Below are 14,963 nucleotides of genomic sequence, written 5' to 3' on the forward strand. Positions count from 1 at the left end.
TAAGGAGCAAGAGGAGAGACGATGGTGGTCGGGCTAATCTTTTAAGACCATTCAGAAATTCTTCGGATCTACACAGATGATTACAGCAGATCTTCCCAATCTGGAGACTGAGGAGGAGGTGAAGCATTAAACGACCGTTACGCCCTTCAGTCTCTTTTCTCTTCCACTCTGAACAAACGTCTCCTGGCTCTTGATCGCAGACCTTTTCCTACATGCCTCCTTGAATGGAATGTTTTTTCTTTTTAATAATCAGGAATGTCCTATGTGTGGTTTAATGGAAAGCACGCGGAATGATCATTTTCCTGCTATCTTAATTGTTCCAGCATCGTCTAGATGGAGGTTTCATGATGTGACAGTGGTCTTGTGACAACTTTTTACTCCTATTTATGTGCTTTTTCTTTTTTTTTCTGTCATTATCCACCACGAATGTTAATATTGTTACGGTCAACATCAGCGGAGGTGATATGGATGCCATTATCTTCTGTGAAAGGGTTGTGTCTGACAAGTGCTTCACCGCTGAATTGCATATAACGGAACAGAAACTTATCAGGGCAAACTTAAAAACAACACACCAGCCCCTCCGGACCAGGAAGAGGAGAAAGAAAAGAGCAGCCTGAAGCATCCTGATTGGCTGCGGTGCTTTTGTTGCAGTGGAATCAGTGTCCCTGTTCCCATGTTGGCTATTCTACATGTTAAATTTAGCTTAGCATTATCCAGATAGATTAAAAAAAAATCTCAGCATCCCAGCTATTGGCAAAACTCATGAATGTTTTTTAAAAGTGCTCACAGGGAAAAACCAATTGGAATGACAAGCTGCTCCCTGCTGATTGGCTGGAGGATTTGCTCCAGATAGACGTGAGCAGTCCTCTCGTTGGCTTACTGGAGGGACAGCTTAAGCTGTGATTGGCTGATAAGGAGGAAGGGAGGGAGATACGACGCATGAGGTCCAAATCTCAGTCTACAGTGTGAGAGTTAGCTGGGCGGTGGATCAGTCAGGAAGGCATTTGCAAAAAAAAGGGTGGGGATGGTGTCGAGGAGGGGCGGCCGTTTCACGTGCTGCTCCCGTCTATCCGGCGATCTCTGTTGCTGTGGTAACAAGCTTGCTGCCGTCCCAGATGGTCTTGAACTGCTCAGGGACAGGGTGCTCCGACTGAGAGAGGGAGGAAGAGAGAGGTCGTGTTGAAATGTATGTTTCACATGCTGGTCTAACATAAGGACATGGCTGATTTTTGTTTTTGCCAACAACTCACGAAAAGACCGAAATCAACAACGTGCTCGTCTGTCTGACCCTCTCTGTGGTCAACTGGCTCCCTCTGAAGATGAAACTGTCTAATAACAACGTCCACAAATATATATTTTGTTTTCAAAAAAGGCCAATTTTCCTGAAACAAAAGTCAGGGAAAGATGTGGAAAGCCCAAAAAACACCTGTTTGGATCATTCCACAGGTAAACAGGCTCATTGGTAACAGGTGAGAGTGTCATGATTGGGTATGAAAGGGGCGTCCTGGAAAGGCTCAGTCGATCACAAGGGGGATAGAGCGAGGTTCACCACTTTGTGAACACATGATTGTATGAAGGATGTGACTACATGGACTCAGTCCGTGACTCAATCAGTCAAATGTCCCTCCTGACAGGATACTCACAAATTCTCCGTCTTTGTTGGGTACCAGGATGTTCATCTCTGAGCTCTTGGCGCTGACGATCTCGCATTTCAGAGAGTCTTGGCTCAGGTAGACATGGCAGCCGTCCGTCTTGTTGATGGAGATGGTGGGCACTTTACCCATGACCTGCGTACAAACAGGCACCAGAAAGGTTGGATCTGTTTCTGCTGTATCTGACGGGACACACGTCTCTGCACTCAACTCAAGATTTCCTCAAAGGACTGAATTTCACTGTGGAGCTGTTCTGTGGCCAAAAACCGAGCATCTTCCATTGTGTAACTACATGAATATAAAGCAGAGAGTTCATGAAACACGCATTGATGTTCAGCAAAAACAACTGAGGAGTGACAGGACAGCAGGAATCTCTGGGCGATATCATGAAAGGCACCGAAGCTGGTGGGTGGGAACCAAACACCAGCCTCACGCTGCAGTCTGCTGAGCGGATGATGCCCTGTGTCTGTTAGTTTGTTAGCACTCTGCTCGTTGCACACACCTGGACTTTGACATCCTTGCAGTTGATGATGTCTACGATGCCCACGACGTCGTCGAACACCAGGCCCATTTTCTTACAGTTGTCTGACGGAGAGGAACAAACACATATTTGTAGGCCATTAGCAGGTCCTGTCTGCAGCGTACCGATGGATTATTATTTGACACTGAAGGAAACTTAAAATCATGATGATTGTCAGGCAAGTTCTGAAGTTACAGCTAGCGGCTTTTTCTCGGCGCATTCATGTTTATCCACAATGGACATTGGAAATAATGATGTCATTGGGAGAAGGAGGTCACACTGAATCTAAAAACATGTGCATCATGTTGGTTTGCTGAGAACCAAGAGCTTAAGGACCATAAATACCTCCATTAACTGTGTCACAGCCACCGCTGCCGTTCTACCTGCTGACAGCGTTGATAAGCACGCCACAATGCAATAACTTCCTGTTTTCAGAACACCAGCATGCACCTGTCCCTTTCACCTCACACAGGTGCCTCAGCCTTATGCACCCCCCTTCAAGTCTCCGCCCCCTGAGGAGGATTCTGACAAGTGAGTTTAACTCCCTCTGAACATCCAACACACGGTTTTGTTCTTACCTATAGTGATGGAGTTGATTTTGCCTTTGACCTGCAGGGTGCTCTTGTTACACTTGAAAGCATAAACCACTTGTTTAAGCTCAGTTTCGCTGATCACCAGGTCCTGGGCTCCCTCCTGGTTCTCCTGCAGACGGAGAGAAGAAGGGGAAAAAGTGAATAATAATAATAATAGAAGAGTTAATGAAACAGTACTTGTCAAAAGCAGGATGGAACACTGACGTTACTATAAAAGGTTAACTATAAAAGAACACTTCTATCAGAAGTTATTCTGGCTCAATGACTCATTATGGTGCTCTGACAGCCTGCTGCACAAACAAATCAATACAGCCAAAAACAACATCTCCAGTCGAGTTAATCTGGCCTCTTCTCTTTTCCAGTGTCTTTCATTTTATGTGGTGACAAGTTAAAAAAAAAAAAAAAAAAAAACTCAGCTTGCTTAGAGGCGACTTTCTTGTGAGAGTCAACCGACAACTTACCACTTTCCATTTCTTTCCATCCAGCTCCAACACGGGGGGCAGCGAGCGGGTCGGGGTGGCAGAGGCGGCTGGTCGGGGGGATTGGGAAGCGAAAGGTTTTGGTCCAGTACGTACTGAAGTACCCGAAGTCCTCAGGGAGGGATTCTTGTGGGTCTTCTGGTCGTCGCTTACGTGCTTCAGGCCTGGAGGAAAGAGGAAAGAAGGAAACAAATTGTCAGTCCCACAGTACAACATTATCCTTAAATACAACACTGAAGTACTATTCAAGCAGTTCATTTTATTCCACTATGAACATACAAATATGAGGATTTGTTATAGATTAAACTATCCAACAATGTATGAAGTAGTTAAAATGAGTTCCACCATGACCAATCACAACACTAAAATTCTGCTTCCACGTTAATGCCTAATGTTAATCTAATAATACAAAATTATGAGGTCAAAGTGTAAAACTGATCAGCAGCTCCTCTGACACTGGCTACCCACCCTTGGTGATGTCCGATCCCTTGTTGATGGAGGCGAACAAAGCGTTGTGATTGCCAGCGCCATCGTTGCCGCCATCACTGGCTCCAGAAAGGTCCGCAGGGGGAGGAGGTCCGGGGGGAGGTGGGGGAGGACACCCACCTGCGGGTGCACAGGGGGGAGCTGCAGAGGGGGGAGCTGCAGAGGCCGAAGCTACGGGACCCTGAGGTGAACAGAAAATCAGAAATGCTGTGACTGAAGCCTTCTCGTGTCAGAAAATATGACTCAGCTGACATGTCTCACAGTTAAGAGCTAATCTGATGGAGGAGACATGAGGAGACACAAAACTGCTCTGCACACGAGAGCAAGAACAGGAAGAACATGAACCATGTGCTGTCTTTGAAGTTAGATAAATAAATTGATAAGTTAAATAAGTTAGTTAAAATGGTTTAAAAAGTTAAAAAGCTATTCCCATTTGGGTTTGAAAACAGTGTCGGAGTGAGCGCTCTGTTTTGTTGTTTGGTTTTCGGAATTAGCCACATAGTGAGCGCTCTTACCTCACAACCTATCTTTGACGTTTCTGTGTTTCTTGCTAGCTAGCTTCATCTCTCACGTCGAGCAGACAGCCAAGACGGTCAGAGCCGAATTCATGATGTCGCTAATGTTTTTATGATACGCTTCTGCCTTGGAGATCATTAGTCTGTAAGTAAAATGTGTACATAAACACAATGTTTTGATAAGTAGTGAAGTTGTGTCTTATGCAGTATATTGCAGATTTGTATGTCGGTAAAAACTTTATGCTCGGTTGCCGTAGTTACGTGTGTATACTTACCGTCAATGTGAATATGTCAGTGCTTATATACTGATCCTTTTTTATTTTCTCTGTAATGTTTCAGTTTTACATAAAAGAAAGAGGTCAAGACTCAAGTAAAATACGGGAAAAGCAAGCCCTGTGTGTTTATTTGAAGACCCCTTTTTGGACGTTAACTAGCTGTCTAGCTACGCACCAGAGCACGCGCTGCAAGGGCAGCATAAACCATATTGATCAAACTGCTGAAACGTTAGACTTTGATGAAAGCTTAAATTCTTTGCTTTTACTCCTGCTTGCACGTTGGTTGAGAGTAGATTCTGGACGTCTGCAGTGCAGAGACAGAGCTTAAGAACACGCCTTCCCACACACGTTTCGAGTGATTTTGCAAATAAACAATAAGAGTAAAGCCGGCTTTGAATTTGTTCACAGTCACTTTCCACCCATCGCCATTCTCTGCATTTACCAACATGGTAATAAATTCCCCTTAAGCCATTTTCCACCACGGGAACTTTCCCCAGGGACCAGGACGTTTTGGAGGAAATCTGTACTTTTTCACCGCAGGGACTGGGGTCTAAATTAAGTTCCAGGGACATTATTTTACCCTTCAAAAAGACTCTGCTTTGTTGGTCTGTTTGTAGAAAACAAACCAGCTGAAGAAACCATTAAGTTATTTAAAAAGTAGACCCTGGGATTGGAGTTCTGGGTACCTTTGGTGGAAACGCAGCTCTATTAGGGGATTTCTCTGATGCATTAAATCCGTAGTTATGAACTTGAATTAAATATGAGGATTTTTTTTGATTATCAGTCATAAACAGGGTAAATCCTGGTCTCTGACTGGCTCTTCCTGCCTAGAACATAACTGTCATGAATCATTTGATCACAAGATGCTGCTCCTAAAAGGTTACTCGTATGCTTGGCTGTGAGTAAGTCGCTTGATAAACAGCTCTTTTCTTCACCATCAGTAAAGACCTTTTTCTATCCATAAACTGATAAACTGGGTCTTTAGATGGTTCTTCAGTGTCATTCATCATTGACTCACACTCTTGTTCCAGCTCAGTCCGACGGTGTGGTACTTTTTGATGTAGCCTTGCAGCTCGTTCCAGATGGAGACGTAGGCCTTCACCCAATCCACGTGGGTCTTGTCCCTGTGAGAGAGAGACACAAACCAGATTGTCTGGTGAACGTCTATTTGCATTCAAATTACATTTCGCGTTTCTTTTTCCTCCTCCAGCAGTATATTGTTCCTTTCCACAGGAAAACACACAATGCACGAGATCCTGCACACACACACACACCTAACCAATGAGCCCATATCTCAGAGCGTATCGTCCTGTGCATTGTATTTATATACAGCATTGCTGTTTTGCATTAAATTCTGCAGAGAGCTCAGTAACTAATCTGAGTAAAAGCTGAGTTTCTGTGCAACTGATCAGCACAAACAGGCTGATTTTAGTCTGCATAACATCTAAACTGACAGCAACTCTGGAAGTCTGCTCATAAAACACAAAAGCTTTGATTTCAGGTCTAAATAGGGGAAGCGCCAGCATGCGTCAGCGCGTCGTGTGGCATGCTGACTCAGTAAAACAGAACTTAAAAAGAGCCGAGAGGAAGGAAAGATGGAAGACAGATGGGTTGAGCAAACTGCTTGGCTGTTTATGAAAGTTCATCTGACTCTTTCAGTTATCCAACGTTAAAACGATTTTCAAAATAAATGACGCAGTTCAAAAAAATTGGCAAAGGAAGGACACTGGATTGTTGTGTTACAATGAAAAATAGTGTGTGGACAAAGTAGGAAACAATACAACGACGCTCACTTACTTTTCCTTGAAATCCTTGAGCACACGGTTGGTGTAGAACATGGCGGCGTCGAGCATCTCTTTAACATAGGGGCAGGGCTTAGGAGCCTGCAGCACAAAGAAAAAGGTGAACAAATGCATCCATGTCTAAACTGAGATTGCATCAACAGTTTGACACTTTAAAAAACGTGCATGTTTGCTTCCTCACAGACAGTTAAAAGAGCATGGAGAGAGAGGAGGGAACTGATAAGCTTAACTAAGGATAAATAAAATAAATTACATCTGGAAGCAGTCTCTCTTCATGCTATGCTAAGCTAAGATAAGCTAAGCAGCTACTGTGTCTTGTTTCATATTTAGCCTACAAACATGCAGGGTTAGTGATCTATCTATTCCTCAAAATGTAGAACTGTTCCTTTAAACTGAAAACTGCAGCTGCAGATGAGTGGACGTTTACAGTGAGATCTTCAATAAACCAGAGTAGGCGTGCAAAGAATGTGAATTTGAAAAGCTGATGTATTATTCATAAGAATCAGAAGGACAACAAACAAAGAGTTAATCATCTAAACTGGAACAGTGAAGCTCTGTTGTTGGTGGTCATGTGTCAGCCAAGAAAATGTTGTTCACCAGACAGTGATGACAGAATCAAAGAGAGGCTTGTTTCCGGCCATTATACACTCATTTATCTGCCCGCACACACACACACACATTTCCGTAGCACACCAACCACAGTCCCAAAAATCGCCCCTTCCTGTCTCACCATGGCGATCCATCCGAGGGCAGGCACGCTCTCGCTCACGGCGGAGAGGTGGTTGAAAAGCGGCGAGCTGCGGTTCTGCTCGCGGAACCCCTGAACCATCTGGATGGCTTTGGACACGGGCTGCAGGAGAGTCGTCAAAACCGCCTGAAGAGGGAAGAGACGGACGAAGGCTCACTCATATGGAAGATTTTAGCAAGCTCAACTTCCAGATTTTTAGGTTCAGGAAACATTTTTTACTTTTTCCGTAATCTTACAAAAACATTTTCTTCTTACAAATTAAAACTAAGTAATTCTTTCTCCAAATCTCCATTTCTTGCAATTCATGCATGGCTCGCCTTTGACTAAAGCTAAATTTATAGCTATAAATCTGACACGATTCATCAGAAATCTGTAGATAACAATGTCAACACCAGGCTCATGGAAATCTCAATAACATCCAATGCTGAAGCACCTAAAATACGGCTACTGCTCCTCATCCCGCATGAGCGTATTTGAGCAGCACTCAGTGCTTAAATTATGTCTGAAACTCAGTAAATAAAAGTAGACCACTGTGCATCATTTGACTCTGGTCTCGCAGAGCAACACAAGACAGAAGTTTGTCAGTCTCGTCCTCCCTCCACCCGTATGAACAACACTGAAAAAGCTGGCCCATAATTCAGCCCACAGGAATTTCTGAAGCCTCTCATAAAGTACATGAACGCATTACTGTGGAGAACATAATTAAAATGTGCTACCGGCTGATCACAAACAATAAACAGATCCCTTGTTGTGGCGGTGCCATGAATGGAGGAAGTCCAGCAGTGAAATATAAATTAAAACCTATGGCACAGATATCTATGATTTGGCTCTCATGCATTAAGTATAAATTCAGCTGGAGTGCTCAACAGTCAGCAGATTTTTAAATCTAAATATAATGCTGGCACGAAAAGGACACCGTGGCAGAGAAGCTGTGGAGGAGAGTGAAGGGGCTGCTGGGATGGAAGCATCATGAATTATGCGAACTGATTGATTAACGCTGTTAGTTAACTGAAGCATTGACTGAGCTTTCAGGAAGAGTGTTTAACTCACATCAGAGGGCTTCTGGCTGGTGGAGGCTGTTACCAGGAGTTTTCTCTGAGCGGAGAACGCCTGTTTCATCAGCTCTGCCTGGAAGGGAAGAGAAGAAGAGAGGGAGCTCAGATATATGAGAGTGAGATAGCATGAAGTAGGGAAGTGACAGAGCTGGCTGTATTTAACATCTAGACTGTAATTTACATGTTTCTGGACGTCACCCCCGATCTTCTGGCTGAGGGAGAGGTACTGGGCCACGGGGCCGCTGACGATCTCGTCAAAGGCCTCGACGAACTCGGATACAGCCGCTGAGAAGAAAAACACAAGGCACAAAAACACTTTAACACATGTTTAAGACCAAAAAGCGGAGCACGAAACAGGATAAAATGAATTAAAAAAAAAAGTAAAAAATTAATCAACACAGGAAGTCATGAGGTGTTAATTCAGACTGGACTGAGGCACGTTTACGATCATGAAGACGATGACTCCATTTGATGGGGGGGCTGAGGGATTTGTCATCTTTGTTTGAGAAGAAGCTGCTCTGAACGGCTGTGGCAGAACCGATGCTGCGCCGACATGTTTCTGATTTCTTATAAGAGGAAAAAGCCCAAAAGCTCCCTTCAGGCTCAGCTTGTTTCTACATGTAAAAATGCACGATTTCACCTGACTAACAGGAAGGTCACCAGACACCTTAGTCATTATAAGTGGAATTATTCCACACTAATGAGGCTTGATCATTACCTCCCCCGGCTGATTCTCCAGGGCCTGACATGGACTCCAGGCGAGACACCGCCACCTCCAGCCGCTGCACCAGACCCGCCAACTCAGCCATACCTGTGAGACGGAGAACATGACAAAACATTGTTATCTGCAACTCAACCACTGCTTTCTTCTCGATGAGCCGATGTGACAGGTTACATACAAAGATGTTTCCAAGGATGAAATGATATCTGGTCCTTTTTGAGTATATTCTCAATCAATATTGACCTACACAGGATGAAGCATGACTTACAGCAAGTTCATTGTGATAAATTAACATATAGTGTGGGAATTGTGTTACTTCCAGTTCAAGTAATCTTCAAATTGGGGACTGAATTACTGCTGGGACTCAAGGTGACGGCAATTACCGCTGGTCAGGATAACAAACAGCCGTGCTTTGGATTCTGAGCTGTTTTTCCCTTTGCTGATTTAGTCCTATGAGACAGAAGTAGAAGTGCGTAACAGGCTGCAACCAGATGTTTTTAGAGGTCAAAATAGGTAAAATGATCCAGTGAGTCATAACAAAAAGATTACACAGGACATACCGTAAAAAAACAAAAAAAAAAACAGTTTATGTAGCAGACATGTATGTCTTCTCTCTGTTTCTCTGTCCTGTTTATCATCTTGCAGCACTCCGCACTGCAGGTTGCAGTTGTCACACAGCAGGTAGAGGAAACTCCAGAAACTACACACACTGGAATTCACTTGGAACTAAAACAGTCTGCACACATATTTTTCGCACACCAGCCCACAATGAAAGTCATTATCCTACATTGCCTGCATAGACCGAGTCCTCCAGAATTCGCATAAAAGGACAGAAAAATGTGAAATTGCACATTTAAAGGAAGCCCTTTTTGGCCCTGCAGTGAAAGCCAATGAATTCCACCTTAAGAGTGGCTAAGTAGTAAAAACACACAAAAAAAAAGAAGCAGTCTGCTGGTAAGCAGGTCAGGACATGCTGAATGAAGACCTGTAGATCAGCACCAGCTACTGCAGGAACTCTGCAGTGTACAGACCTGCCCTGTTAACCCAACTACGTCGTTTAAAGATGCTTGTTTCTCAACCAAATTTCAAACTTAAAGAGGGACCAGCATGGAAGATTCGGCGGCATCTAGCGGCGAGGTTGCAGATTGCAAGCAACTGAACGATTCTTATTTTCAGGTAATTGTACACTAATGAAAATATTATGATTATCATGTTCTGTAGCTTCCAGTAGAGGCCCCTAAATCCTACACATTGGACCTTTAACGACAGCAGCCATAGCCTAAATATAGTCTCTATAGTCCTTGTGCCAACATGTAAACTGATTCTACTAACTTACCCCTTTAAGTACGAGTTTAACTAACTTAAATCCAAGTCCAGCATAATCTCACTCTAACAGACACACACACATCCACAGCTAATGAGAAAGGCTGACATTACATAAGACGGCTGCAACCTGACGCTGCCTCCACCTGTGTGACTGAGTGTGTCCAGTCTCAGGTATTTACACCTGGCTGACGGTGAATGGACACACAGAGCACTCTCACTAATGAGTCCACGCAAGATAAACCTGCCATCTCACTTTCACTACAGAGGGACTGAACTGAATCTGTAGATATCTAATGACTAAGTACTTGACCTTTTTGGCTGTGACAGGTGAAGCACGTTTGCTCGCACTTCTCTGGTTATAATAATGGAGGTATTCATTTCAGCTTTTAGTACCACAACGTCTGGTCAGATTCATAATTTTTTTTTACTTATTGTTGGATCAGATAGCTCTGGATTTGAGTTAATTAAATGAAAAAAAAAAATGCTTTTGGAGACCAAAAAAATGTTTATCCTTCTTTCTTAAGGTATTTTATTGGTACAAGTATCCAACCATATCAAATGGTACAGGCCTGGGCCAGCAGATGACATGTTGTGCCTGTACTAAATCAAATCTGAACTTCAAGTTCAAACCTTAAGGAGATGCAATGTTTCTTCCAAACTATTATTCTTGGCAGGTTGGAAAAGTTTCGAGGGGAGCATTACGCTGTTGTATTGACTCAAACTTTCTGATATCAGTGTTAATCACATTGTTCTAAGCTGGATAATGGCACCTTACAACGGGTGCGGCAGGTTATATATTACATCAACACTAAGGATGTTAAATGTAGTCATATCAACAGGGCAGTGTATCAGCAGCATTATTTTTACAAGCTGTGTAAAATAAATTCAATCATTTGCAAACAAACTGTTCACCGACGACAGTTTTTCAAATTGTTCCTGAGCCCATTTAGTCACATCCTTCATCCAATCATGTGCTCACAAAGTGGTGAACCTCGCTCCATCCTCGCTTGTGAGCGACTGAGCCTTTCCAGGATGCCCCATTCATACCCAATCATGATACTCTCACCTGTTACCAATGAACCTGTTTACCTGTGGAACGTTCCAAACAGGTGTTTTTGGAGCATTTTACACAGCGTCCTGACTTCTTTGGAATCAGTGTTGTATAACGCAAAAAAACTGACTCGAGCCAATGCAGGAGAGGTGGTGACACCTTACATAAACAGAAACACTGTAAAGGACTCAACATGGCCATTAAAGCGCTTTTCCCAACAGCCGACAAGGCATTTACAAAATGACCCAACTTCCCTTTTTCTGCCTCACTCACTCATTCATTCAGACAGAGTGGTGAATTCATTTCTCCACGAGGCATAGAGATTAAACTGGATCATTGCAGGACACACACTTCTACCCCTGACCCAAAAGCCTCAATGTGCGTGGTCAAAGCTGCATTTATGACATGCCTGCAGATACCAGAGCTCAACAGTCACATTTCCTCGTCTCAGCTGAGAGATGACTCAACAGCAGGACAGGAAGGGAGTGGCCCCTGAAGGTGTAGGTGGGAGTAGTACACACCAGAAAACTAACACCTCAATGTGCAAAGTTGCGTCCAAAAAAAAAAAAAAAAAAAAAGTGTACTGTTGATAGCAAACTGTAGTGTTTATAAAAAACACTAACAAACTTCTTCCAGTTCTGCAATTTGCAAATCCCTAACTGGGACACACATGAGCTCACTGGATTTCCTGCTACATCAGTAAATGTGTTGCAGAACATTTGCACTAAAGTGCACTAAAGTCATGTTACCACATATTGCGTGTTCAAGCCAAGTGCTGACCATAAAGGAAAAGCCAGTGTCAAGGAAGCAGAAACAACTTTCCAGAGACATGCCAGCAGATACAGCAACGGCTCGAGCCAGGGAATCACGCCTCTCATAACATTTTCCTTAGATTCAAGCACTATAAAAGGCAAGACAGCAAAAACCGAGGCTCAACCTCAACTTCAGAGGTGGAGGAACCACCCTGTGTTTTTTTTCTTGTCAACAAATCCCATAAAACAGCCAAAACCAACAATGAATTGATCCTACTATCAAGCATTGTCTGGGTATGCAAATCCACATCTGATAATCGTCCTAGTGTACGCACAGTTTTGTTCTGTTTGAGTGACGTTTGCTAAAAATCACAGCACCCAGCTGTTGCACAAAATTACTGCGCCTTTTTAAGAAATATATATATTTATTTGCATATACTTGTTTGCTACAAACAGTGTAGGACCATGACCAACAGGAGTGGTGAAGCAAATGTATGAAGTCAATATCTGTGCATGATCCTTTCAGATATCAAGATCTGTAGAAAGATGCATTCACACCTGGATTATATTAACTTCCTCTGCATTATAGTTCCTGCTGGTCTACCTCCATTACGTAAAACCCTGCCAACTGCATTTACAGACCTACTTTTGTGGACATGTGGCAGAGATGTTCTGCATAAAGCATCATCAGCATGCAGGGGCAGTGAGGCACGTTGGGCCTGTGTGAGGGTTTCTGCCTGGGGGCCACACATCCAGACATAAAGAGGGAAGCGTCCAACTCTCTGTCTCTGTGTGAGTGGCCCTTTCTATCAATCTGCATCGGATAAAACAAAACAGACATCATCTCTTCTTTGTCGCAGAGACAAGAAGTAGGCCAAAGCAATGGCGGTGAGCTCTGACCTTCCTCGCAGTCCTGCTTCGGTGGGCTCAAGGCTCCAACAAATCAAGTTCAAGCCGCTGATGTTAATGCGATCACTGGGGTTTCAATCAGACGGCCAGGGACGCTGGCTAGGCCAAAGCTAGCTAGCATACTGATGGGTGTCGTGCCGACTTTTGTGTCCCCGGTAAGTTCAGTCTCCAGTTGCTCACAAACGGAATATGAGGGGCGAGAAGGCATTTTTGACAGCGTCAGCTTTCTGAGAGTCGACATATGCTTCCCTAAATAACATTAACTTGTGTTGGACAGCTGCTTCATCAATGAGGAAACTGTCTTCTGGGCACACAAAATGTCTCAAAACAGCATCAGCACAATGAGGGGGCTAGCTTGACAAAGCAGCAGAGGCACCATGCTAAGTTAACTAGAAGGTGTACACAGAGACAGCTAACGTTAGCTCGGCTGTTGTTTGTGAATTTCCCCTCCCTGCTGTAGAGACTCTGCCTGTTTCGGCATTTCCTGGATTTTTTACCTCCTCTCTCACACACCCCTCCCTCCGTTAGCTAATGGTGTAGTCTGCAGGAAAAAAAAAACAGAGGTTTCCACATTTCAGCGAGCCAGCGCGTTTTATTACAGAAAGAAGACGTCGGGAATTAGCTGAAGGTTGAAAGCATCTGTTTAATATCTGGGAAAGTTAACGGTTAACCGCCAGGTTGCGTTAGCCATCTCGGCTAGCCGGGTGTGTTAGCATCACACCGATTGCAATAATTTCTGAATGATTGGATTCCGCGGCGACAGACTGTTGTCTCTTTCGTCTGATTTTTTTACGCCATAACGAAGCCGTTAAATGCGCCACAAACCTCACATCGCAACCACTGCATGTCGCTTACCTGCTACTGTGGTCAAGCAGTGATTTGGTGTTTTATATCGCCGTCTATTCCGCCGTGGGAGTGTGCAGTGCGCAGGCTTTCGGGGGCAGACTGGGCTTCGTCTCTTTCTTCCTGTATGTCGCTGAATTTACCCAGCTGTCACCGCGCCGCGTTTCCGCCCTCGCTCGCGCAACTAATTCCTTTCCCATATAAGGAGCGTGAGAGGCAGAGGGCAGCAAAATAAGGAAAGAAGAAGAAACAGCTGCTTTCCTTCCTCGTATGACCTAAGGGAAGGCTATGCAGCAGAGATAATGTTATCATGGCGTTTATTTTTCTTTAAAGAAGACTCAGCTTAATGCCTTTAGAAGAAAAGCCATAAATCCCACATATCTGTCTGCAGGCATGTGCAGGTTGCGTCAATGCCGTGGAGCACAATGAGCTGTTGCATGTTTGTAGTGCTCTGTCGCGTTTCAGCATGTTTGCAGGGCTGTCCTGGCCTGCTGTGTGAGGATATATAAGAATGCACTCATCTTTTTTTTTTCTCATGAATGTGACGTTAAAAATATGCAAACAACACTGCAAATCTTGACTTTTTGTGACAAATTGTGAACTGATTTTTCTGTCTTCAACTAATCGATTAATCAACTAACTGTTGTCAGCAAAAGTGGAATAACAACTAGCTGGAAAGAAGAAATTAATAGATCAGCAGGGGGAAAAATAAGTACACATCTAAGTCTGTTATTTAAATCTTTATATTTTCTCACATTACATCCTCCGTCCACCACCCCACAGTCACTGATGTGTTTACTGACCTCTGCTTCTGTCTACTGTCATCATGAGGTGAAATTAACAGAACCAAAGCAGTGCTTCCATCATCATTATGGACCCCATCATCTCACACATAGTGTTTATGCTGCAACGGGAACAACCATCGAGGTTAATGGGCATCTAAAAGTCAATGAGGAAACACTGACAGATGTGTACAGTGATGTTGGCTTATGTAAGGGTCAGTGCAGCAGAGCTTCAGTTAGGGAGTTAATGGTAGGTACATAACATGCATCCAAAGTGCTGCAGAAAATGCCGCTCACAGATGTAAAAATGATGCCCCTGCAGCACAAAAAGGATGCATTTGGCATGAAATATTGAACATGGTGCACATACAATAAGGTAATAACACACAATGCATCAAGCTACAGTCAAGCCTGGTGAGAGAAAGAAATTCTCTCCCATTGTAACCATTATAAA

The 14,963-nt window shown here is 43.7% G+C and overlaps 1 protein-coding gene across 1 annotated transcript; it reads right to left on the reverse strand.

Annotated features, from left to right (window-relative positions):
- Nucleotides 1-392: 392 nt before the first annotated feature.
- cap1 (CAP, adenylate cyclase-associated protein 1 (yeast)) lies at nt 393-14,232 on the reverse strand. Its single transcript, XM_070984888.1, has 13 exons — nt 13,740-14,232; nt 8,844-8,936; nt 8,307-8,410; nt 8,121-8,198; nt 7,053-7,196; nt 6,318-6,403; nt 5,539-5,644; nt 3,713-3,911; nt 3,227-3,408; nt 2,751-2,874; nt 2,155-2,237; nt 1,644-1,787; nt 393-1,150 (listed from the first exon to the last, which is right to left on the reverse strand). Exons 2-13 carry the CDS (start codon nt 8,932-8,934, stop codon nt 1,067-1,069), a joined length of 1,425 nt encoding a protein of 474 aa, XP_070840989.1. The 5' UTR covers nt 8,935-8,936; nt 13,740-14,232; the 3' UTR covers nt 393-1,066.
- Nucleotides 14,233-14,963: the final 731 nt, after the last annotated feature.

The sequence above is a fragment of the Chaetodon trifascialis genome, chromosome 17 (assembly GCF_039877785.1).
Source record: "Chaetodon trifascialis isolate fChaTrf1 chromosome 17, fChaTrf1.hap1, whole genome shotgun sequence".
In the NCBI taxonomy this organism is placed as follows: domain Eukaryota; kingdom Metazoa; phylum Chordata; class Actinopteri; order Chaetodontiformes; family Chaetodontidae; genus Chaetodon; species Chaetodon trifascialis.